At 38.1% G+C, this 27289-nt stretch overlaps 1 protein-coding gene across 1 annotated transcript; it reads left to right on the forward strand.

The window, feature by feature from the left end:
* Positions 1-406: 406 nt before the first annotated feature.
* On the forward strand, positions 407-26822 carry ERICH2 (glutamate rich 2; the record flags this gene model as incomplete). Its single annotated transcript, XM_084258261.1, has 6 exons — positions 407-435; positions 4227-4393; positions 8155-8339; positions 16988-17045; positions 25732-25803; positions 26704-26822. 6 exons carry the CDS (start codon positions 407-409, stop codon positions 26820-26822), a joined length of 630 nt encoding a protein of 209 aa, XP_084114387.1.
* Between the last annotated feature and the right edge of the window lie 467 nt (positions 26823-27289).

A 27289-nucleotide genomic window follows, 5' to 3' on the forward strand; every position in this document is an offset into this window, starting at 1 on the left:
ATTTTATCATCAGATAATATCATTTTTGAATAGCTGGCTTTAGAATAAAATTACATTTTAGCCTAGATAATAGGTATGTTTATATAAAGGCTATAAATAAATTATTTCAAATATTGAAGACTAAAACAAGACTACTCTTTTAGGCACCAAAATATAGAAAGAATTGCAGATTACTAGTGCTTGATACAAAGAGTAAATAATTTATTACTTAAAAAGAGTGTTTGACCATCATTTTGTCTTAAATATGAAGAAACTGGAATGGTTGTGTTTGAAAGACTTGTTTAAATCCTTTATTATTTTGTCTGTCATTCAAAAAATGCCTAAATATTTGCCAATCAGGAGTTTCTATTAGGAACATTGTTACTGATAAAATGCTGAGCTCTTTTTCTTTCTCTTTCAGAAAAAAATGATTGAACCAAATGAAGCAATGTCAGAGTAAGATGTCTGGTTTTGCGACTGATCTATCCCATACCTGTTAAGCAATTAGAACTAGATAATGTAATCATTTGTATCCCAATTAAATTTGAAAAGCCAGAAAAGCATGGATTGACACTTTAGCTTTTGCTTGAGTCAAAGCAATTGTTACTTAGATAAAAGAGCATTTAAAATGAAAAATGGATTTTGATGAAAATGTAGAGGTATAGATAATATTCACTTCTCTTTTTTAAATGCTTAAGCAAGTGTTCTGGACTTCACTTATAGTAATTTTCATTGTTCATTCCTATTTTCCTTTAATACCTGCTCATTTCTTTCAAAATACCTCTTTAAGTGAATGTTACTTTAAAATTATTTACCATGAGATGAATCATTACTACTAAGTAAGGAAAATACCCCAAGATTGGTATTTAAAAAGTCATAGTCCAGTTTCAGGTTAGCTTTTGGCTTTTGCTGTCAATTATATATTAAATACCTTTTACATTGAAGAGAAAATAATGTGTAACAGGTCAATGACAAAGAATCTATTTCAGATGAAATATTATAAACAAGCAGCAGAAAAAAATGCCCCATTAAGTATAGTAATCTGTATGTAAATGTGTGTGTAGGGCCTCCCCGGTGGCGCAGCGGTTGAGCGCTGGGTTGCGAAGCTGCCCGCAGCCTTTGCGGCCCCGGTTCGATCCCCGGCTGCTCCCCGGCCACCGGAGGAGGGTCCCACATGGCGCGCAGACCTCTCCTGCCGCCCGCTGCTCCCCTCAGCAGTGTGCTTCGGTCCTTCTGCCTGCTCTGCTCCCCGCTCTGGCTCTGGTGAATTCTCTCACCCTCCCGCGCTTCTGACTGTACCCAGTGCATGTATAAATAAATAAAAATAAAAATCTTAAAAAAAAAAATAATAAATGTGTGTGTATATGTATCCTGCCACATGTTTGAAATATATTTAAATTTAAAAATCTATGAAAATTTTAACTGTCAATAACAATAATAATGGAAGGTAGTAAGACATTAATGAAAGTAAATTATAGGGGCCTCACTGGTGGCACAGGAGTTGAAGTCTCAGAGCTATCAAGCTATCTCCAGCCACTGTGGCATGAGTTCCATCCCAGGCCAGGGAGCTAACCCACATGGTGCAGCAGACCTCTCCTGTCTTCTTGCTGCTCCCCTCAGCAGTGTATTTCAGTAGATCCACCTGTTTTGCTCCCCACTCTGTCTAGGTGAATCCTCTCACCCCGCCCCCAAACCTCTGGCCTATACCCCAGTTGTTGTGTGCATAAATAAATAAAAATAAATCTTAAAAAAAAAAAAAGAAAGTAAATTACAACTGTGCTATGAGCCCCAATGTTGATAGACAAAGATAAACTGCACTGGAACTAGCAAGGGGTAATCCAAATCCTGAGTAATTAGCCTGAGGGATGATTCAGAGGAGTTCTGTGTTCCGGGTGGTATGGCCATTGACTCAAGGAATGATTTAAATACAGCCTGGGGGCCTCCCCGGTGGTGCAGCGGTTGAGCGCTGGGCTGCAAAGCTGCCCGCAGCCTCTGCAGTGCCGGTTCGATCCCTGGCCGCCGGGCAAGGGTCCCACAAGGCGCACAGACCTCTCCTGCCGCCCGCTGCTCCCCTCAGCAGTGTATTTCATCCGTCTGCCTGTTCTGTTCCCTGCTCTGGCTCTGGTGAATTCTCTCACCCTCCCGTGCTTCTGAATGTACCCAGTGCTTGTATAAATAAATAAATAAATCCTTTAAAAACAAACAAACAAATAAATACAGCCTGGGCCAAAATAGAAATGCAGTATGATTACTTGTTCTCTTGATCTCGTTAATAAATGCATCTGCTTATCAAACTACTTTTTGTAAGGGCATGTTCCTTCAGTTTTCTGACACAGAGGGTTTAGATTTGGTTTGGTTTGGTTGTTGTTTGAGTGGGGGAACTGGAGGGGTAAGCATAGCTAGTAGGCTTCTTGGCTCTGTGACCTGTATTTTACCTGAGTAAAGGAACATGACCAGTCCTGGGGGAAAAAATGATCAAGCAGGAAAATAAAACCATGGGGAATCTTTGCTTGGGGAATAATGTTTCAGCCTGAAAAGCTGATGAATTATTTTAGTGTTTTTACGTTTCACTCTCCATCACCCACTGGGTCCACAAACAACCTGACAACAAGTGGACTTTGCCAAAAGGTTAGGTTTTCTTTCCCCACTGTTTTTTTTTTTTTTTTTTTTAATCTCGGTCTGCAAGAAGTGTATGGAATTTTTAATCAGAGTTTCAAATTTCTGGGTACACAAAACCCACAGTAATCAGAGTTTCAAATTTCTGGGTACACAAAACCCACAGTAGTCATTTTTTTCCCCTCTGTATCCCAAATATGAAAGATTTTGTCTACCCAACAAAACACACCTAATTAACAAACTGTTTTCAGTAGTGAAAGTAAAAATATATCGTTAATGCTGGTTAAGGTTTTATAGATCTCAGACCTTTGATCAAAAAACCTTTGGGTTTTTTTGGTCAAGCTCTTGAGCATACTTAAAGGTGTGAGGAGGAAATGATTGAAGCAAATTCACAATACTCAACTCTTTGAGATTTAAAAAAGTGGTGTCTGTAGTTTATTCTGTAGTCATGTTTTGTCTTTTCTAAAATAAATGATAAGCTTTTTTATTCCCATTTTTACACTTTAAGTAAATATCTCTTTGGACATAGACCAAGATTTACAAGCAGCCTTCATAATTCATCAACGCAAGTCTCTGTAAATGCAGCTAAGATGTTCTCAGAAATGTAAGTTTTAATAAATTTTGTTTTTAAGCCCATATTTGACAAATATAAATCATTTTAAAAACAAAGTTTAAAAAATATAAATTTCCTGAAAAAGTTATCCAATCTCTTAGGAATTTGGGAGCATTTCATGAATATGAGAAAGACTAGAAAGTTAGAAAGTGAGTTCATATTTTACTGTTAAAAATGATGCTTTTACAATTATACAATTATACAATTCTCATGTATAATTTTATACATTGTTCACTGCTTTCAAATAGTAATGCCCCATTTATTTTCAGGCCATTGAGTATATTGGATTCACATCTCAATGGAGTAAAAACAGAGCTACCATAACTTTGGGGGAAAATAATACATCTCTTCATATCTCTCCATCTACACCAGATATTGATTTTTTTAAAACTTGGTAAAAAGGCATATTAAAAGATTCTTAAGACCATGAAAAATAGAGTTGGGTTTATTTTTCCACCAGCAAGTGTGCCTGTCTTTGTAAACAGAGATTCTCTGTCTTGATGCATTATTTATTGACATGAGGTTCCAGATAAAAGTGTAAGAATTAGCCCATTTTTATTTCATCTGCTTGATTAAAATATAGGCTACTTTATATTATGACCAAGTGTTAATAAGGAATCTCTCCGTAAATGTAACATTTAGCAATGGCAATAATTGATTTGAAACTTAAGAGAAAAATACTCAAATATCCCTTATATTATTTTATTCTATCACATCACATTGATGTGCCAGAGACACTTAAGATAACTGATTGCTTATATGTTCTATGTTAAAGAACTCTAAAGGGAGTTTATGAATCATTACATAATGACAAATACCAGGTAGAAATAGAATTATATCATCAGCAAAAATTACTTTTGATGCTTTTCCACAAAGAAGATACTGCATTTTAGCTATTTAGTTTATTTTTGGTATATTATATTGTGTTGACATTAAATATATGTATTGTATGAATGCATAAAACCTTAAACAGAATTGTGATCTAGGGAAATATTTTTTTTCACAATCTAATATTTAGGAAGGAAGAACCTTCAAAAAATGTTGAGAATAAAGTCTCTCTAAAGAATATTGAAAATAGAGTATCTTCAAAGAGTATTCAAAGTAAAAATACAGAAGCAAATCTGCAGTCTAAACCATGGTTATCTTCCTTTTTAAAAGAAGGCACAGGTAATAACCTTTGTTTAATTTGAGTAACTGTCACTTCTATTTCATCCTTCCTTCTCCGTGACCTCTGGTTTATGGATAAATCTGTATGTCTGGGGCAAGTCATAGGAATCAGTACTGTATCAAATTTGTCTACCAAATGATTCTGATATGCAGCCAGGTATGGGAGCCATGGGTACACATCATACAAAAAATGATCGGGTATTATATTTTAGGATGAGTTAAAATACCTGCAAAATCATGAACAAGTTTTATTCATTCCACAGCAGTTTATTGAGGATCAGGTACTCTTCTAAAAGCTGTGAATCCAATAGTTGACCCTCATGCAACCCACATTTTAGTGGAAAAGAGACAGTTATTAAAAATAAACAATAAAAGGCAAACATAAATAAGCAAAGCTATGATGGGTGGTGATGGGTGCTGCAATGTAATTAAATGGCACCTGAGAGGAATTCCTGTACCCCAAGGATCAGGGAACCTCTGTCAGGATGATCATTGAGAGTTTGGGAATCGAATGAGACCATTCCTGTGACATCACATAAAGACTTAACTCCCTATTGTGACCTTTCCCTGTGACATCAGTGTGATGAGTCAGTGAGTAGGCTGGGGAACTGGAAGATCAGGGTGGTTGTGAGTCCATGGAGACTGTAAAAGAAAGAGAAGCAGGTAGATGCCCTGAATAGCCCAGCTGTCTTACTCTTGGAAGGACTTGGTATCCTTTTTCAGGATAGCTCTTTTTGTTTAGAGTTAATGTTATCAGTTTCGTCTGATTTTGGTCTGCGTTTTCTTAGCATTATCTTCTGAGTTCTCCTCTATTTCTTCATTGCTTTCTCACACAAGTGTATCTACACTACTTAGAGTAACTCATAGCCACTCTTCAGTCAAAGAAGGCATGCACAAGATTTTCTAGGCACTCAAAACCTCACAAGAAAGCGTTGGGTATAATATAAATTCAGTGTGAAACTGTGAAAGACTGTATCAAGCTAAAGGATTTGGCAAACTCACTTAATAGTGTTTCCCAAATAGATAATTTTAGGGGACAGAATAGTAAACTTCTTTAAAAAATTATTTTAATAGTAGATTTTTATGTGTGTTAGAAAAAATAAGATAGGACATGGTCAAGAATATGGACTTAGGGTCAAGAATTAGATCTCTGACTCTGAGATTTAATACTTTATTAGTGGTGTGAAATTGAGTAGTACCTTTAGTTTCACCTATAAATTGGAATAAAAATAGTATATACCTCATTGAGGCATTGCATTAAATAAGTTAATATATGTAGTCTTCAGAGCAATGCATTTAATTTGTTAGGACTATTGTTACTTTTATTACTATATCCATCAGTTTCATGGGTGATAATATTTAGAATCTGACAAAATTTGTGAAGTTGTACTCCCAAAATTACATAGTTATATAAACAATTGGCAATAAAATTTAAGAAAGAAAATCTGAGAAAGAAAAAAAGTCTGGGTGACACTCAGATATGGCAAAATGGACGAAAGTAGTATAAGAATTATTGAAGTTCAGAAAATAGGCCCAATAAATTATGCTATGGAGATATTACCTCTTAAATATTTCTCTGATCTATCCCTTCCTCTCCATCCTTATTTTGCCAATGTCTTGCCATTTATCATCTCTCTCTCATACCTGGACTTTTTAAACATAACTCCAGCTTTCCTCTATTTTTTTGGTCCCACCCTCAAGTTCACTTTTCAGCATGCTATCAAAGTGTTTCTTCATAACTACCAAATTGGGGCCTCCCTAGTGGCCTAGGGTAAATCTCAGCACTATCACCGCTAATGCCTGAGTTCAAGCCCTGGTCAGGGGAACTAACCCATATATGGTACAGCAGACCTCTTCTGTCTCACGGCTGTTCCCCTTAGCAGTGTGTTTCAGTAAATCCACCTGGTCTGCTGCTACTATGTCTCTGGTGAATACTCTCACCCACCTGCACTTCTGGTCTTCACCCCAGTTCTTGTACACACACACACACACACCCCATCACTCACTCAAAGATTTAACAAAAAAAAAAAAAAGAGAGAGATTGATCATAATTGTTTCCTTACTTTAAATCTTTCATTAGTCCTTTCATTCTTAGGGTGAATTCCTGACTCCAAGATTTCTGTCCCACAAAACTCTCAGTCATCCAGGTAGCCTCTACCTACTTCTCTAGCCACATCTGTCACCATTTTAGCCTCAACCTTCCCCAACTCTTAAGCACCATCAAAGTGTTTTGTAACTCTCACATATTTCTCTTTCTGCATTGGCTCATGCTGTCCCTTCTCACTTACACTAGACTATACCTGACTACTCCCCAGACCTTGGATGGAACTCTCATTTGTTAATCCATTTATCTAGTACACATCTTTATCACCGTACTTCCATACTGTTTTGTAATAATTCATTGTGTTTCTGACTCCCCACCGAGTATAAACAAGTACCATGAGGTATTTGTGTTCCTGTGCTCAGTGTAGCGCTGAACAGTCATGGGTGGTTAGTAGTTCTTGCATTTTCTTTTTCAGTTATCTAGGGTTGGTCATAGATATTGTGACTTGAGTTAGGAAAAATCATTAAAAATTTTAAACAACCTTAGTTATATCTAGAATACTACTTATTTATCTTCCTCATTGCCTGCGTGTGACTGTGTGTGTGTGTGAGTGTTGAGACAAAGAGAGAAATTTATTCTCAAGTATCCAAGGATTGATATAACTTGCCTAAGAAGATATACTCCACCTCTTACTCTCCAAACTCTTTATTTAGTATTGACCTGGTATGAACAATTTAAGAAATATACATTTGGAAATAGACTGACATTAATTTCTTTTTTCTTTCTTTATTAATTTTTTTAAGAATCCATTTGTCGGGCCTCCCCTGTTGGCGCAGTGGTTGAGCGCTGGGCTGCAAGGCCACCCGCAGCCTCTGAGCGCCAGTTCGATCCCCAGCCGCCGGGTGAGGGTCCCACATGGTGTGCAGACCTCTCCTGCCGCCCGCTGCTCCCCTCAGCAGTGTACTTCATTAGTCTGCCTGTTCTGCTCCCTGCTTTGGCTCTGGTGAATTCTCTCACCCTCCCACACTTCTGACTGTACCCAGTGCTTGTATAAATAAATAAATAAATCTTTAAAAAAAAAAGAGAGAGAGAGAGATTGACCCTTCTCTTATAAAAAAAAAAAGAATCCATTTTTTTTTTTGTTTTTTTTTTAAGATTTATTTATTTATTTATACAAGCATTGGGTACAGTCAGAAGCACGGGAGGGCGAGAGAATTCACCAGAGCCAGAGCGGGGAGCAGAGCAGGCAGAAGGACTGAAGTACACTGCTGAGGGGAGCAGCGGGGCGGCAGGAGAGGTCTGCGCTCCATGTGGGACCCTCCTCTGGTGGCCAGGGAGCAGCCGGGGATCAAACCGGCACTGCAGAAGTTGCAGGCAGCTTCGCAGCCCAGCGCTCAACTGCTGCGCCACCGGGGAGGCCCCAATTTCTTTTTTCTTTAAATTACTATATTCTTTATGATCAAAACTGTTTTTCATTCATTAAAATCTCAAACACTAAATAACATGAACAGCTCAAAGTTACATTGGTTTGGTGGTGTTTTTTTCTGCTTTCACTTGGCAATTTAATTACCCTTGTTGGAAATGGAAATCAGGTAAGTTTTTACAATACTCTGCAGTCATGAGCAAAGCAGCTCCAGAACAAGTATACTTGTTACATTACAGTTTAGGAGTAACCATTTAAAATGTTTTGAACCTTTCAGTGTTTATTGATTAAATTATGTATATTCTATTTAAGGTAAAGTGGACAAAGATGCAGTCATTGTAGAGCAAGAGAAAAAGAATGAGTACTGCCTTCAAGATATTGATGACAAGTTGTCTGAATCAACAGATGATGATGGTGAAGATGATAGCAATGAGGAAGATAATGATGACAGTAGTCCTACTAAGAATACTCATGCCCCACTAGAGCTAATGGCAGAAGTAAGTTTTAATTGTGTAATATAATTTTAGAAATTAGAAAATATTGACATAGCTACATAGTATATAGCCTTAAAGATTAAGAAAAATAGTAAAAAGCTCCTTGTCCATATACAAGTGCTTATGTGGCTACCTGCCTCTCACTACTTTTATCAGGTTAGCAGCAAAAAGAAGATTCCATATTTTGATAAGGCAGATGCAGGAAAAAGGGATGTTTTTGTATAAAACTCTTCAACAACTGCTTTAAGGAATGATTTTTCCATACTGGCACCCTGAAAGTTACTAGGAATATTTAGAGATAAATATGAATGACATGACCTAACCCTTGAGAAGTAGCAGGCACATATTATTTATATATAATGCAACTTAAAATGAAATATATTCTAGTAAAAGTGTTTATGAGCAATTCTCCTCACTGTAGTATCAGTCTATCTTTAATTAATATTATGCAGCTTTATATATATTGTGGGAACTCATAGCAGTTTTTACATTTTACATTCCTGGACATTTTCATCATTTCTCCCTTCCCATCTTCTGTATTGATATAGTCATACATTTTACTTCTACATATTTTATAGGCCTTGCAATACATTGTTACTACTTTTGTTTTTAATGGTTACTTATTTTTTATTTTTTATTTATTTATTTATTTATTTATTTATTTATTTATTTATTTATTTATTTTTATAGAGGCATGCTTTATTTATTTGTTTGTTTGTTTGTTTGTTTGGTTGGTTGGTTATACATGCACTGGGTACAGTCAGAAGTGCGGGAGGGTGAGAGAATTCACCAGAGCCAGAGCGGGGAGCAGAGCAGGCAGAAGGACCGAAGTACACTGCTGAGGGGAGCAGCGGGTGGCAGGAGAGGTCTGCGCGCCATGTGGGACCCGCCTCCGGTGGCTGGGGAGCAGCTGGGGATCGAACCAGCGATGCAGAGGCCGCGGGCAGCTTCGCAACCCCGCGCTCAACCGCTGCGCCACTGGGGAGGCCCGGTTACTTATTTTTTAAAGAATTTAATTGGAAAACTATATTTTCTTGAAGATATACCTGGTGTTCTTAAGAGCTCTTTGTCATACAGATGTTCCTCTGCTATTGTTCACCTAATGAAGTTCTGTTGGCAGTGAAGTCTCTCAGCTTTAATTTATCTGAAAAAGTCTTTGTTTCACCTTAACTTTTAAAGTTCAGTACTTTGAAGGGTTGCTCTGTTAACCTAATAGTTAGCAAAGTGTCAGACAAGATGTCTACTGTTACCTTTATTCCTCTATATATAAAGTATCTTTTTATCTCTCTGGGAAGTTTTTTTCATCCGTATTATTTTTGGCAATATGCTTATGATGTGCCTTGATGTGGTTTTCTTCATGTTTCTTCTGTTCATTAAGATTCTTGGATCTATGAGTTTATAGTTTTCATCAGGTTTGGAAAATGTTCAGTTATTAATTGTTCAAATATTATTTTCTGACCTCTTCCCTCGCTCTTCTTCATCTGGGCTCAATGAAGTACACATTTGTTAGACCACCCAATATTGTCCTGAAGGTCAGTGATGTTCCCTTTTTTCCTGTTTTCTCTATACACCTCATTTAAAAAAAAAATCAAACAAATGGTAACAAAATCCACTACTACACATTGGATCCTACCCACTCTTCTTGTCATTACCTACCCTTTTTCTGGTGACCTCAGTTCTGTTGTCAAAATGTACTTGTACATTATTATTTTGTTTTATCTTTTCATTTGCTTTGTTTACCTGTGTTCTACATGTAGGTGAGGTGACTCAGTGTTTGCCTTCTGACTTATTCCATTTAGCATAATTCCCTTGAGATACCTCTATTTTTTTGCAACTGTTTTCATGTCTTTCATGTCTTTCATAGCTAAGTTTTCATGTCTTTCATAGCTAAGTAGTATTCCACTGTTTATTTTACATTCCACATCTTCTTTATCGAGTTGTTTATCATCATTTCAGAAATTTCAATTGCTATCTTCAAGTGCCTGATTCTTTCTTTGCAGTTATGATATGCTGTTATTCCCATCTTCTCTTTATAGTTTTTCATTCCAGATATTCTATTTATAATCTCTAGAATTTTTATTTAATTATCTTATGCCTATATTTTTCTCCTTATATTAATATTTTCTTTTACTTTTTGAAACATGATGTATATTTATAGTAAGTATTTTAGCATACTTGCTCGGTATGCTATCATTTTTGTCAATTTTAGAACAGTTCCAATTGATTTAAGTTTTCTCCCAGTCCTATTTTCCTGCTTATTCTTCTGCCTGGTATTTTTTTTTACTGACTCCCAGAAATCATAAATTTTACCTTCTTGGCTACAAACTTTTGTTATTTTCCTTTAAACATTGTTTAACTTTGATCTAGGACACACAGTTAAATTACTTGGAGGCAGATTTCTGTTTTGGGCTTTGCTTTTAAGTCTTGTCAGAGAAGATGTAGGGCTGCCTTTGGAGTGTAGGCATGTTGCCAAGGCACGACCCTGTCAGGACTCTTCTCAGTGCCCTTTGTATTAGGAGGACCTACTCTTGTTGGAGGGAACATCAGCTCTTCTCAGCCCTGGGTGAGGTCCATGATTGTTGCACCTCATTCTAATGATTCTTCTGCCTCAGTTTCTTCATACTCATTTGCAGATCAGTGCCAGCTAACGACTCAGACACTTCTGCAGATTGTTGGAGCTCTCTCTTTGTGAAACCCATGCCTAAATTGAAAATTTGAGCCACATTGGCCTCTCTGAACTCCAAACTGTTATTTCAACTCTAGATCATCAGTGGACTAACACCTGAAAACAGCCCACAAGCAGTAAGCAGAGGTGATCATAGGACCTACTTGCTTCTCTTCTCTCAGAGATCACTGTCGAAAGCTGATGTTTCATATATTTGTCCAGTTTTTTGGTTAAGGTGGGACAGTAAATCTGGTCTCTTTTACTCTATCGTGACTAAAGGCCTTGATTAGATTTCTAGCACAAAGAAAATGCTAATGTGCTTGCCTCCTTTGATTTAACTCAAATTTAACCCAAATGCTAGCTGTGCAATCATATCAGGAAATCAGACACATTTTCCTTTTAGAATAAAGCATATATAGGGAATTTTAAAACTTCCATTTAGTATAAGTTTCTTTTAACAAGGGAGAAAAAATATTGATTCTTAGTTTTAGATCTCACTTAAACTTCCTTTGGACTAAATGGCTAAATCATTCATAAATTATGGAGCATTCAAAAACCTTACCTGCTTTAACTAACCTGTCTGAAGTTGCTCATTTTATTTTTCTTCCTTTTTTGATACGTAATTATAAAATCCATTCATTCATTTTTGTATAAAAATTTAGACCATATGAAATTGCTTATTTTCATATTATGCACTATACCTGTGCATATGATCTTTTGTTTTCAGACTACACCTATTTTTCATTTTTTCAGCTTTTTATTTTGAAAAATTTCAAACTTTTAGAAAAATTGAAAGACTGTAACAATGAACCTATGTATACACTTCATCTGGATTCACAATCTGTTAACTTTGTTCTAGATTGCTTTTCTCTCTTTTGATAGTTAAGGCATAACTGTAGTCTTAATGTTCCTGGAACCCAGCCTTCTCAGTGGCGGGAGCAGCAGGAGCAGTGATGTTTTCATCCTGCTGCTACAACACAAGTCAGTTGTGGCAGTTGCTCCTCAGAGACCTTTTATGTAACAGTGTACTTCTTGGATCATGGAATGGACCAGTCAGGGGCAAGTTATGAGTTGATTGGTGCTAATTTTGATGCTAATGATCCAATCAGACTTTTGTTACTAGGACCTCGCCTCTCACCACAAGTCATTTGTGGCAGTTGCTCCTCAGAGCCCTTTTATGTAAAGCGCACTTCTTGGACTGTGGAATGGACCAATCAGGTGCTATGGGTTGGTTGGTAAATGGTCCAGGCAGCCACAGGATTGAAAAATGGTCCAATCAGACTTTGGGTGGGGCATCCTGAAAGAAGATATAAGCCAGGGTTGGAGGGAGCTGAGGGGAGATGAAGAGACGAGAGGCCACGATGCCAGCCCCTGAGGAAAGGAAGATGGTTCCAGCCTCCAAAGAAAGAAGAAAAAGAAGCATCTAGCAGCCCGCTGAGGAGGAAAGAGAAGCCAAAGGAGTCTGTTACAGACTGGGCCTCAGTCCTGTCTCTGACATTGCCTGAAAGGAGCACCAAAGGCCCTGGACCTGATATCTCAAAGAACTATTTGTTGGTGGTGGAACCCAGCAACTCACAAAGAGCTGTTAAGACTGGGTGTCTCTGACACTGCCTCTGTGGCACCAGTAGTGGCCATCACCACTGGCTAGTGCTGTCCAGCACTCCTGGTGACCAGTGGCGACCATCACTGATGCTACCTGGGTGATAGAGCCATCACTTGTGGATACAGGCAGCTCTTTGTTTCCCCGTTTGTAAAATAAATTCCATGGTTGTTGTCCCTGGAGCCTAAGGTCTCTTGCAATTGTGCGTGCGGGTGAGAACCCACAGACAGTGACCTGTCCTCTTATCGGGCACTGTCCTTTGTTAGGCTATAGCTCTTGGTTTTGGTTTTTGGCCTTTTGGGGATTTTTGGTGGCCTTCTGGTCTAGAGCCTAGGCAGGTAAGTGGTCTTCCATCCACCCGACATCCTGCCATGTAGCCTCTTGTAGCCCTTCCCACCCCTGTTTCATTAATACATATATTTGACAGAAACATTTGAAAGTAAGTTGCAGCATCAAAAAACTTAACCTCTAAATACATGGGTCTCCTAAGAAGAACTTCATGAAAATTTAAATATATTATCCAAATTCAAATTTCCCAATTTATCTTTAAAATGACTGTTATAGCTGGATTTTTTTTCCTGTCAGGATATCATCAAAATTCATGTCTTGAGTTTAGTTGGTAAGCATCTCTCTGTGTTGAATGTCACAAATAATATAAGAACATTTTATGAACCTGTATTCAGCTTAACTTCGAAGACTTAAATAATTCTCATGAATGTCTTTAGCCAAATGTCCATTGCATGAATTTTTTTAACTTCATTGCCTTTTGAACTTTAAAAGGAAATTTATTTTATATTAACAACAACAACAAAAATAGGTCAATGCAGAGGAGACTTGAAATCAATTCCTTGTTCCTTTTCGTTTTTGAGAGTAGTAGTATTAATATAATGTTTCACTAAATAGTCTGGCTATAAGATGACATTAGGAAATTCTTGTTAAATTTACTAGATATAATAGTGATAATGTAATTAGTTCAAAGTGAAATGAGATGGTATGTGTAAACTGCTTGGAAATTATCTAGGCAGAAGGTAGAGAAAGAGTCTGTGATGATAATGATAAAACCATATTAGCAAAATGTTAACTTGAAGGTAAGAATTGGGAACATGTGTTTTCTATTTCTGGCTATAGTAAATTTTCCATAAATATTTTTAATATGTAAGCATATAGGTAATATTATATAGGTCACATCCTCTGACCATGATGAATTAAACTAGGTATTAATAGCAAAGATAATTACAACAGTAATTAGTACTATTTAAAACTATTAAATATTCTTTAAATGACATTTGAGTTAAAAATAAAATTAAAGCAATTCTCATCCAACACTAGCATCTGTTTTAACAAACCTGTCTTATTTTTTGTGGGACCCTCGCCATTGGCTGGGGATCCAACTGGCGCTGCAAAGGCTGCGGGCAGTCTCCCAACCCAGCGCTCAACTGCTGTGCCACTAGGGGAGGCCCCAAACCTGTCTCTTTTAAATACAAGTCTTTTTACCTGCTTATGTCTGTGCAAGTGTCTTCCCCATTCCTTTTCCTAATAAACCTGTCCTTTATAAAATGTAAAAAATAAATAAAAATAAAAACCAAGTTTAAAAACTATATAGAAAATGGTGATAACCAAACTGTAAACATTAAAACTTTGAAAAGACATGTTTTTTAAATTTTTTTGAGTTTAATTTTATTTTTTTTAATTTTATATTCCCCATACAATTGCAACCCTGATTTTGACCCCAATCCCTCCTTCCCCTCCCACCACAAAGAGTGTCTCTGGTTCATAGTTGTTTGTTGATTTTGATTTTTTTCTTTCTTATAGTTATTCTTTTTCCCGGTCCATATTTAGGTTTTCTAGATTCCTGTTATGAGTGAGACCATCTGGTATTTTTCTTTTTCTTTCTGGCTTATTTTGCTGAGCATGATCCCTTCCAGCTCCATCCATGTTGCTGCAAATTGCATGTTTATCTTTTTTGAATGCTGAGTAATAGTCCATTGTATATATGTACTACATCTTCTTCATCCAGTCATCTATTTTTGAGCATTTGGGTTGTTTTCAAAGCTTAGCTGTTGTAAATTGTGCTGCTATAAACACAGGGGTGCAGGTGTTCTTTGGAATTAATGTTTCCGTGTCCTTTGGGTAAATACCTAGGAGTGGAATTGCTAGATCATATGGAAGCTCTATCTTTAGTAGGTTGAGGAATCTCCACACAGCTTTCCATAGTGCTTGGACCAGTTTGCACTCCCACCAGCAGTGTAGGAGAGTTCCTTTCTCTCCACATCCTCACCAACATTTGTTGTTGCTAGTTTTTTTAATATGTGCCATTCACACTGGTGTGAGATGGTATCTCATTGTAGTTTTGATTTGCATTTCCCTCACTGCAAGTGACGTTGAACATTTTTTCATATGCCTGGTGGCCATTTGTATTTCCTCTTCGGAGAAGTTTCTTTTTAGCTCTTCTGCCCATTTTTTGACTGGATTATTTTCTTTGTTTTTGTTGAGTCTCATCTGTTCTTTGTAGATTTTTGTGATCAGTCCTTTATCATTAGTGTTGGGTGCAAAAATTTTCTCCCAGTCGTTGGGGTTTCTTTTTGTTTTGGTTATTGTCTCTTTTGCTGTGCAGAAGCTCTTTAATTTGATGTAGTCCCAGCTGTTGATCTTTGCCTTCACTATCACTGCTTTGGGTGATGCGTCTGTAAAGATGTCTTTGAGGTGCATGTCATGTAGTGTTTCGCCTATATTTGAAAAGACCTTTTTAAAATTTAAAATACTTGATGGTGATGATAATGATGATGGTGATTTAAGGAAGAGAGACAATCAGTGCCACAAACTAACAAAACAACAAAATAAGCATAAGGAAAAAAAGAAAATGAATTAGATAACCAGAATTTAGTAATTCAAAGTGAAAATAATTTAACATATCAATTAAAGAGCTAGATAGTTGGAAAAATAGGATAATATAAGCCACCAAAGATCACAATTTAAGATGGAAAAAAACTACAAATGGGAATGAAAGTAAACTTGTATTAACTTTAAACAAGAATGAAATTGAATTTTTTAAAAAGATTTATTTATTTATGTATACAAGAACTGGGGTATAGGCCAGAGGTGTGGAGGGTGAGAGGATTCACCAAAGACAGAGGACAAAATGGAACAGACAGATTGACTGAAATACACTGCTGAAGGGAGCAGCGGGCAAGTCAGGAGAGGTCTGCTGCGCCATGTGGGTCACCTCACTGGCCGGGGATCGAACTCGTGCTGCAGTGGCTGTGGATAGCTTCATCGTGCTACATCTTAACCCCTAGCACCACCAGGGAGGCCCCAAGAATGAAATTTTAAAATAAACTTTTATGAGCTGAACATAGCATTTATTATTATGGGAATAAATGTGATATGATGTAATGTAATGATTTATAGAAAAGTTGAAGAGTTCCATTTACATTATAAAAATATAATCTAATACCCATGAGTAAACTGATAAAACTAGTAATTATAAAATTTCTTAAAGTAGCACCTAAGCATTTGTCAAATATCTAGAAATGTGTTAGAAGTGTCTCATATTACTTGGTGCCTGTTTCTCGCAAAGTAAACCTCATGTGCTTGGCTCAGAGCAAGCATCCAAGCGTGGGTTATTTTTTTTTAATGAAACAGTCTTAAATAGCTAATAATAGAAGATAGTTTAGTGAATTGTAACCTAACCATGTAAAAAAATATGCAAATATTTAATTCCTTGGGGAGAAGAGTAATATGTATTTTTTAAGTTATTGAATAATCTTAGTTTTAAAAAATGTGTTCCTTTGTAGGAAAAAAAAGTGACATAGGTGAAAGATATAATGACATATAGACATTAAAAATAAGCATCTTTGGACAGTAGAAATAAAAATACCTTTAAATTAGGGACAGAAAGTGTTTAGTTATTAATTTTCTTACTTGTAAAAATATGTATTACTTTTTAACAAAAATAAAAATTTTAAAATAAAGTAAAATTTTATGACATAGGGACCGTGTTGGAAAATGTTTAATATGAATAATTATAAACCTGTATTTTTTACTAAATATTACCATGTAATTATGGACTAAGCTCACAAATAATAGTATCTGAGCCAAAAAGATATTAAAGGGATTGACCTCTGCTGTTGAATCAACCTGCAAGTATTCTCAAATTGTTCAAATAGTACATAGATGTGTGGCTGCAAAAAAGTGGACAGTCATACTTATTCAATGAGAATTTCTTTAATATCCTTGATTAATTGACTGACTACAGATTCTCTCCTGGAAGAAAATGTATGTTAAAAGCAAAATAGTCATTATTGGAATATATTCCAGGAAATTCATAATTGATATTTAATTTCTATTTGATATGACTTATCTGAAGAATTTCTTCTTGTTTCCCAGTTCCTGAGAGCAGAAATGGGCCAAGACTACCATCTAGCAAAAAAATTATGTCAAATGAGTAAGTAGAAAATACTTTTCCATTTTCTAATCTATAAAATGTAAGGTGACTTGTTTGAGCATTATATTATACATCTAGTGAATTTCCTGATAGTGTCTGAGTGATTCTCATAGTAAATCAGTTAATTGTCATAATTTAGATTTCTAGAATGCTTTTTTTTTTTAAAATAGAGGCATGTTTTTATTTATTTATTTGTTTGTTTGTTTTTGTTTATACATGCACTGGGTACAGTCAGAAGCGCGGGAGGGTGAGAGAATTCACCAGAGCCAGAGCGGGGAGCAGAGCAGGCAGAAGGACCGAAGTACACTGCTGAGGGGAGCAGCGGGCGGAAGGAGAGGTCTGCGCACCATGTGGGACCCTCCTCTGGTGGCCGGGGAGCAGCCGGGGATTGAACCTGCGCCGCAGAGGCCGCGGGCAGCTTCGCAACCCAGCGCTCAACCGCTGCGCCACCGGGGAGGCCCTCTAGAATGCTTTTGAATGTGGTAAATTAATTATCCCCTAACATAGAACTGTTGCCACCACTAGAAAATAAGTCATAATCTTTACCTTCATGATAATGGGTTAATAACTTTATGCCTTTAGTTTCAAAGAAGTTTTAGAAAGTGCAGCAAAGCTTACTTAACATGCAATTATCTACAAATACTTAATGCCGCAGAGGTTGTGGGCAGGTCATTGTGCAGCTTGCATAGCAGCCTCTCACAGTTTAAGAGCTTTCACTTTTGCTCAGAGGTGGGAAACTACTGGAGACTTTTAACTTGAGGGATGATATGATTAACTTTTCCTTTTGTCATTGGTCTTCAGTGGTTGAAGTTGATGTGCAAAAAGTTGCAGTGGGTCATTTTTATTTAAGAGGTTTGCTCAATTTCTTAGATTTCAAAGTTGATGCTTTCATCAACTTTGAAAATATCTTGGCTGTTACCTTTTCATATATAACTCTGCCCTATTTCCTCTCTCTGTTCCATCCCTGGGCCTCCAGCTGTGCATAAATTAGACTTTTTTCCATAGTGGATATTCTATTTCATAGTCGATATTCTATTGACCTGTTTTTCAGTTAACATACTCTCTCTTCTGCTATATCTACTTTACTGTTAAAACTATCTGGTGAGTTTTTAATTTCAAAGATTTATTTTCCAATTTTAGAAAGTCCATTTAATAATTTTGAATATACAAGCTCTCTGTTAACATCCACAATCTTCTCAATTATTTTGCCCATGTTTTCTTCTAATACATTAGTCATAGTTGTTTTTTCAATTGAGTTAACTTTGGTTTACAACACTGCATGTGATTCAAAGGCATAAAATACATGTCACCATACCACACCCACCATCAGACACCCATAGCCCTACACCAGAGTCCATTAGACCCCTCCCCCCTATTTTTCCCCTCCCCATCTTGTAAGAAAAAAATAGCAATTCAACACTTAAACCTTTTAATAATAGAGTTCAAAGTATTAACTAGTGTTAGACTCAATCTAAAAATTGTTGAAGTGAAAATGTAGTACAGGAATTGTGAGGTCTGTTCTCACGTGACTCACACACAGAGTCCCTACTGTGGATAGAATAATTATTAAGTCATTGGCTATTTTTTTAAAATACTACCTACTTTTTATATCCAGGTTTAATACTTGGTCTTGTTTAATCCTTTCAAGGGCTTTTCACCTTTTGAGATATCAAATAAAATAATTTGATGAAAGCTATTTTTGTTGGCCTGCAAACAGAGACTATCTAATCAGAAGGAATCCTTAGAGAGAGTTATGTCCAATCCTCTATTTTTATAAATAACAAAACTGAAGCAGAGAAAGGTTAAGCAGCATACTCAGTATCACTTAGAACTAGTAAAACTGGACCTTGTCTCCTCCTCCCTCACACTTTCCTTCTCTGTGGTGGCTAGTGTAGAAGTGAGTGCTCCTGTAACTCTTGTCCCAATTCTGAGTTTCTAGTGGAACCCAATTGTGGAAAAATTTACATATTCTATTTCCATATTCATCAATCATTTTAGAAAGCTTCTGGCTGAAGCTTATAAAATATGTGCTTTGATATCATCACATATGCCAGTCAGCTTTGTCGCTTGGCCTTGCATTTGTGCCTCATAAACAGCCAGTGCTCAATAAAATGCTTATTGATGTAACAGAAACCAGCGAACACACATTTTAGGTCAAGGGGGGAAAAAAAGTTTAGCAATCTATCATTAATTAATGAGGTTACATTCCCTTATTTTTTTTAAAGATTATTTATGTACACAAGAACGGGTATACAGGCCAGAGGTGCGTGTGGGGTTGGTGAGAGGATTCACCAGAGACAGAGTGGGGAACAGAACAGACGGATTTACTGAAATACGCTGCTGGGGAGCAGCGGGCAAGACAGGAGAGGTCCACTGCACCATGTGGGTAGCTCCCTGGCCGGGGATTGAACTCATGGTGCAGAGGCTGCAGATAGCTTCATAGTGCTGTGCTTAACTCCTTGTGCCACCATGGAGGCCCCGTTATGTTCCTTTGAAACTCATTCACTACCTTCCCTTCTTCCCTTCCTCCTTCCTACCTTCATTCCTTCCAACAAATATTTATTGAGCACCACCTTTATACCCAACAATGTGCTGGGAACTGGAGGGAAAACAGAAATGAGAGCCCACATGCTCTAAACCCTCTTGAGGTTGACATTAGCTATGGTTAGTTTGATTTTCACCCCTAGTGGTTCATTCAGTATCACTCTTCACTCTTTTCTGTCGGTGTCAAACATTGGGACCTGTATAGTCTGAAAGATTAGACTGTGGGAAAAGGAGATATGGAGAACCCTCAGTCAGGCACTGTGATCCAAGGAGCCAGTTGGGAAAGAATGGTACTCTGAAGAAGAAGATCGGGCTGATAGGAAACACAGACAGAGAGACCCAGAAATGGGGGTATGGGGTGGGGGCCATGTAAAGTATGATTGGCTATCCCTGAGGCAGATTCCCAGTCAAGGATGTGGAATGTGGGAGGCCAAAGTTTAGCAATGCCAAGCAAGTTCATGGAAAAACAGGTAGATACAGACACTGTTTTAGGAAGAAGGGAGCTCTAGTTCTTTGATACAAATAGGAACACTTGGCTGAGTGCAACCCAAAGTCTCTATAGTCAGAACAACAAACGATTTTTTTGTAAATCTAATATGGACCTAAAATAGTAATATAAATTCTTACAGTATAGATACCCTTTTAGCTCTTTCTTCTTTTATCTATTCTATGGAATAGATAAAATATATGTATGTAAGCATAGTTTATGTATATATTTATCTATTTGTATACTGGGCACCTACTATAGGAACATTCTTGAATACATTCTTGAATTCTTTAATTTTTTAGAAAGATTTATTTTATTTATGTATATAAGAGCTGGGGTGTAGGCCAGAGGTGGGGGTGGGGTAAGAGGATTCACCAGAGACAGAGTGGGGAGCAGAATAGGCAGATTGGCTGAAATACACTGTTGAGGGGAGCAGCGGGCCAGACAGGAGAGGTCTGCTGCGCCATGTAGGTCAGGCCCTGGCCTGATCAAACTTGTGCTGCAGTGACTGTGGACTGGCTCATAGTGCTGAAACGTAATCCCTTGCACCACCAGGGAGGCCCTGAGGCACATATTATTAACCCTACTTTACAAATGAGAAAATGAGAGTTAACAAGGAGAACTAATTTACACACACAGCTACGAGTAGTAAAATCAGGATTAGATCCCAGGTCTGGCTTGAAAGTGTATGATTTCCTACTATATTTGCTTTTTCTCATTTAATTAATAAGCCTATATTTCTGGTCAAGTAGTCAGAGACTGGGAAAGGAGATACTTTCATGAATTAATTAGGTTTCCAGTGGCTCCTATGGTTCACTATTTATTTTCTTTATTTGTATCTAGGGCAATTAATTTATAGGAAATAATACATCTTTGACCCTTCAGGAACGTTTTACAAATTCACTTTCTTGAATGAAGCCTCTGGTTCCGGGTGTGTTTTCTTAAAGTCCAATTATGGTATAGTCATTTATATTCTCATTTGGCTGAAGGCTTCTCACATTGCACCCCAGGTGCCCATGGGATCTTTATCCTTTGTCCTGTCTTTTAAACTATTTGCATTGGGTTTTGCCAAGAAATTTTATCTATTGACAAAGGCTTGAATTTTATCTGTCTTCCACACAGTTTTTATGTAGTCCTAATATTTCCTTGGCTATCTTTCTGTTGTCTCATGCAGAACTGTAGCTGCTCCATGCCATTTCCTGCTAGGCATTGGAGGCAGCCTGTAAAAGTGGTTTTTTATAGAGGCATTTTTATTTATTTATTTATTTGTTTGTTTGTTTGGTTGGTTTTTTTTGTTTATACATGCACTGGGTACAGTCAGAAGTGCGGGAGGGTGAGAGAATCCACCAGAGCCAGAGCGGGGAGCAGAGCAGGCAGAAGGATCAAAGCACACTGCTGAGGGGAGCAGCGGGCGGCAGGAGAGGTCTGCGCGCCATGTGGGACCCTCCTCCCATGTGGGACCCTCCTCTGGTGGCCGGGGAGCAGCCAGGGATCGAACCAGCGCTGCAGAGGCTGTGGGCAGCTTCGCAACCCAGCGCTCAACCGCTGCGCCACAGGGGAGGCCCTAAAAGTGGTTTTTTAATGGTGCTGAAATACAAGAATCCCAAGTACTTTTCTTAGTTCATCTCATGATTGATTGTGCAATTTTGTGCCAATCAATCTTCCTATTTCACCTGTAAGAAGGAAAACTGCAGCTCACTCTTCTTGGGGTATGTAGGGGGCAGGACTGGACACAGTGCAAGTTTTCTGATCCCATGCAGACCGGGTAAAGGAGGAGTCAGAGTCCTCAGTGGTTTTGCAGGTTTTTATTGGGGTTCAGCGGGTACGTGGCAGGCAGGGGTGCTGGGGGGCTGGGAGGCTGCCAGTCCTCCCAGCCCCCAGCAAATCTTCACTCTATCTGGGCTCTCTGGTGTTCTCTGCTTCTGCTTCGGCTTCTACTGCTGCTGCTGACGTCCCCGTGACGCCGCCCTTAAAAAAAAGCACAGTCTTAGCTCAGCTGAATCCCATCTACCCATGCCCACACCCTATTCCAGGTGCCCGCCATCAGGCATGCATTCAGCACAAGGATCCATCATCTATCCTGATGGCGGAAGGGCAGAAAAGCCTGATATTTTCTTTACCCTACAGGGTACCACACTTCTGCTCCCAGCCAATGAAGATTATATATACACACACAAGCATTTAGTCCTGAGCCATCTTCTTCATCAATTATAATACTTTTAAATGTTAAAGAATAATAGCCTTAAAACCAAAAAGGTTATCATTATAGGCCTAACACAAATACAGATATGTCTTCAGAAGAGATAGTCCATGTAAAGTTTTCTATTTATTTTTAAGTAAAATAAATCACTCTATCCTATTTGCCTGGACAGGAAATGATGAGTGCTTCCTGCTTGGTTGTTTCTATTCATGTATCCCATTCTTTAAAATCTTGAGGGCTCCAGCTTTGTGCCAGGCACTCTCCTAGAGATGCAACAGTGACGGGGCAACACTGTGTCTACCGTAGACTAGCCCCCGTCTGAAGGTCTTAGAGCCATATGGACTCAAGACCTGCCCCCTGCTCCTTATCCCAGCCCTTTAACCAGAGGAAAATACCCAGTGAATGCTTAGAAAGGAACCAAGCCTTTCTCTAAACTCAGAAACATTCCAGGAAATAGTAATCAACATTCATTTAGCATTTACCATGCACCTAGTATCACTAAGTACTTTATCTACATTATCAAAATAGTTTGGTGTGGTCATTAATATCATAGATAAGGGAACTGAGATACAGAGATATTAAATATTTTCCCCAAAGTATCTCAGCTGGACTGTGGCAGAACCAGAATTCACACCTGACAGTCTTTCTTTCGGGCCTACGCTAGGCTCTGTTTATGGGCCCAATTTGAGAAACAACTACTAGGATACTAACTACTTACACTAGAAGATTCTGTTACCTTTTAATAAGCCCTACTAAGTTGTGAAAGAGTAAGAAGACTTCTTTTGATTCTTTACCTAGAGTAGATACTGTGGGCAAAATTTGAAAGATACCTTTTTCCTACTCTGAATTTTGACAATTGTCAGCAGTTTTTGTTAAACCACAGGAGTAACTGATCTCATATTCCAATCTCATGAAATAATCCTAATTCCAAAATGAAGCTTTCCAAAATGTATTCCAAGGCATATTAATTCAACATTTCCCTTTTTAAAGATTTATTTATTTTTGCATAGAAGAACTGGGGTATAGGCCAGAGGTGTGGGGAGTAAGAGGATACACCAGCGATAGAGTGGTGAACAGAACGGACAGATGACTGAAAGACACTGCTGAGGGAAGCAGCAGGCAATACAGGAGAGGTCTGCTGCGCCATATATGGGTGTAGGGTAGGTAAAAGGTATCAGGCTTTTCTGCCCTCCCGCCATTAGGGTAGATGAGGGAACCCTGTCATCCTGAATACATGCCTGATGGCGGGCATCTGAGGTGGGTACACCTGGGCTGAGAGACTGGACTTTTAAGGGTGGCGTCACGGGGATGCCAGTAATAGCAGAAGCCGAGAGAGAAGCAGAGCCATGAGAAGAGCAGAGAGAACGTGAGAGTGAAGATTTGCTGGGGGCTGGGAGGACTGCTGGGGGCTGGGAGGACTGCCAGCCTCCCAGCCCCCCAGCACCCCTGCCTGCCTTGTACCTGGTAATCTAAATAAAAAGACCTGCAAAAAGCCACTGAGGACGCTGACTCCTCCTTTACCCGGTCTACTGGATCATAGAAAACCTGCTCAGTGTCCATTCCTGCCTTTTACAGTGGGTAAGCTCCCTGGCTGGCTTTTGAACTCAGTTCTCAGCAGTGATAGTGCTGAGACTTAACCCCTACGACACCAGAGAAGCTTCCTAATTCAATAGTTCTTAATAATTGTCCCACTAAAACAATTCCATGGGAATAATAAATTTGGGAAACCACATTCTCCTCTCTATAAGGTTCATAGTAATTATAAACATATTAATCTATAAAGTCCTACATTTTTTTCTTTACTGTAAATTTTTACTTGGTTAACTTCATTTAAAATAGTTTCCCAAATATGTATTAACATCCTAAGGAACTAGTATCTTAAGGAGCAAGCTGGAAAAGCCATGCCCCAGGAAGAGTCTTAGACACAGGAAAGATTTAAACTTTTAATGGTAAGCATGTTTTAGTCAGAGTTACAATTTATAAAAAGTTACTTTCATTAAAAACCTTAAATATGTATAAATACCTTCAAGTTCCTTAAAAATATCTTCTGAGCAGATACATAGTTATATGACCCCTTTGGCATTAAATTTTATATTATTGGAGTAGGAAATAAAGTCTTTGGCCAGGTGTGTCAAGATGAAAGCCATATGGGGTGAGGAGGTCCTATAAGCCAATGGGGCCTAGTTGAGCCATCCACAATTATCTTTATTCTTAGACCAACAGTACACAATATTCCAGTGCCCCCTGTGGGCCATCAAGATATTGCTCAGGAGTAACATTAAATGGATGCTACAGTATTATGAAAACTCGTAAAGGCACTAAGAAGTAAGAGACAAATCTGTAGAGAAAAATGTGAAAAAGTAAGTTAAGTGATCTAGAAAGCTCTGAAACAAAAGGTGTAAATCTTTCTAGGCTCTGGGATGTTGGTAATGCCAACAAGTCTAAAAAAATCTATTGGTATGGTCCAAAGGAAAGGTGGCACATTCACATAAAAGATCAACAGAAAGGAATAAACACTGCTAAAAACAAATGTTCTAGCAAAGAGAGGAGAATGATAAATAGTTGATGACGAGGGTGTGAACTAGGGTAAACATTTTCAGGATGAAGATAAAGACTAATCAGTTTTCCCTATTTGAAAGATGAGGTTTTTTTTTTTTTTTTTAATTGCATCTCTAAGATGGAAGAGCTTGCATTAAAAAGGGGAGGAGGGTGGCTCCCTGGTGGCTCCCTGGTGGTGCAAGGGGTTAAGTCTCAGCACTGTGAAGCTATTGGCAGCCAGCGCAGAACGAGTTCAATCCCCGGCCAGGGAGCCAACCCACATGGCACAGGAGACCTCTCCTGTCTTGCCTGCTGCTCCTCAGTAGTGTATTTCAATAGATCTGACTGTTCTGCTCCCCACTCTGTCTCTGGTGAATCCTCTCACCCCCCTGCACCTCTGGCCTTCACCCCAGCTCTTGTATGCATAAATAAATAAATCTTTTTTTTAAAAAAGACAAATAACTTAGTTCCTTTGTGTCCTGATGAGACCTTTAGCAAAGAATGTCCTGTAGACATTTGGTAAATGGGATGAGATAAGGAGTGAACAGGCCTCTAGGCACACAGTTTTCTCATTAGCAAAGTCTCCATATTTTGCAGGGGTTCATATTTTGATTGGGAATGGTTATGATTGGGAGCACATTTGCTAGGAGCCAATGATGAAGTCTCATAAAGTTGGAGATTGCATTCTTTCTTGGGACAGGAGGTAGAAAATGTGAGGATTATGTCTCTCACAAAGAACCTAAGATAAATAAAGCATTTTATTCTATTTGCACTTAGATATATCTGTGGTATAATTATTGGGGTTTATAGCTTTGTGCATTTTTACTTAAACTGATTGACAGTTTCAATCTCATTCTGGGAGCCTGTTTGCTGCAATACTTTAAACATTAATAACACATTCTGTTGTCCATTTTCAGTTCTAATCTATGAACCAGAAAATACAGAGGCCAAGGAGTTTTTCTCACTTATTGAAGAATTGTTGCTGATGGGTAAGTTTAAAATGCCTTCTTTATCACAGAACTCTGCATAGTCACTATTTAAAAACCCATTATCCCAGGAGAGTGGTGAAATAAATTCCCAGGAAATGGTTAAGAAAAGGCTAAATGGTTTTCTTGAATGTTTTAATGAAACCATCTTGTCCTCTGTGCTTGGGGAAGATGACTCCCTTTTCTCTGTGGAGCGGAACCACCCAAGCAGAGCAGGCTCCTTGGGACCAGGCATCAGGCGCCTTCAGAAGAGATAGACCATGCTAATCACTCCTGTGTGTTAAAGGGGTTAGCCTGCAGTTCGGAAGAAAGCCTGTGTCCACTAAATTACCCTGAATCTCATTCTTATTCTATTTAAGAATTACCTTGACAATAGTAAAATAATATTTTATAGACCTATGTTTTAAATTTACTTTAAATCTACAAACATTTTGGGCCTCCTTAGGTGGGGCGGTGGTTGAACACAGTGCTGTGAAGCTGTCCGCAGCCTCCGCAGTGCTGGTTTGATCCCCGCTGGCCACAGAAATACACACATGGCAGGGAAGACCTCTCCTGTTTCACCCGCTGCTCCCGTCAGCAGTGTATTTCAGTCAGTCTGCCTGTTCTGTTCCCCACTCTGTCTATGGTGAATCCTCTCCCCCCCTGCACATCTGACCTGTACCCCAGTTCTTGTATAAATAAATAAATAAATCTCTTTAAAAAGAATCCACAAATATCTTTATGCTAGTATGAAGATATTTCTTCTTTGTACCACTATTTTGATCCTACATACAGTTAGCAAACAGTCATTCAGTTTTTATGTTCCAAAAATATGTATTTCTAGTGGAGAGAGAAGCAAGGAGAATTTCAAAGGGTGGAAATATTTAGAAACATTTTAAGCAATTTTCTTCCTTTCTGTGTCAGAGAAAGCTCAGGACCTTGAGGAAGATGAAGATAGTGAAGATGACAGTAGCCGGGAGAGTGAAGGAGAAAGCAGTGAGGATCAAACTGAAGAAAGCTCTGATGAGTGTGAAGACAGCTGATGAAAGTCGCCATCATTTAATTTCCATGTTATTTTCCTTACTGCATACCAATCAAATAAAAAGCAGCAGTTTTTTAGTTTAATTGTTCTTCATTTGGTACAGAATTCTTTTAGTTTATTCCCATTCTTAGCCTGAATTTTTAATATTGAGATCTTAGTTCAATGAGTTTTATTAGCGAGGAAGATAGTAACTGAAAACAATTATGTTGCACTAGACACATTAATTTATTTAATCCAGCAACTCCATGAGGTAGGTGCTCTTATTACCCATTCAACAGGTAAGAAAATTGATGCATAGAGAAGGTGTGTAGTTTGCCCATTGTCCTATGCTGGATTTGTAGAGCCTGGATTTGTAGGTGAACATTATGGGTCCAGAGTTCATGCTCTTAGCTTCTCTCATACTCTCCACTTTAGGTACTTGGCTATCATTTGTTTTACGTTCTTTATATCACATATCAGTACTCAACA

This window comes from Talpa europaea, assembly GCF_964194135.1.
Source record: "Talpa europaea genome assembly, chromosome: 1".
NCBI classification, from domain to species: Eukaryota; Metazoa; Chordata; class Mammalia; order Eulipotyphla; family Talpidae; genus Talpa; species Talpa europaea.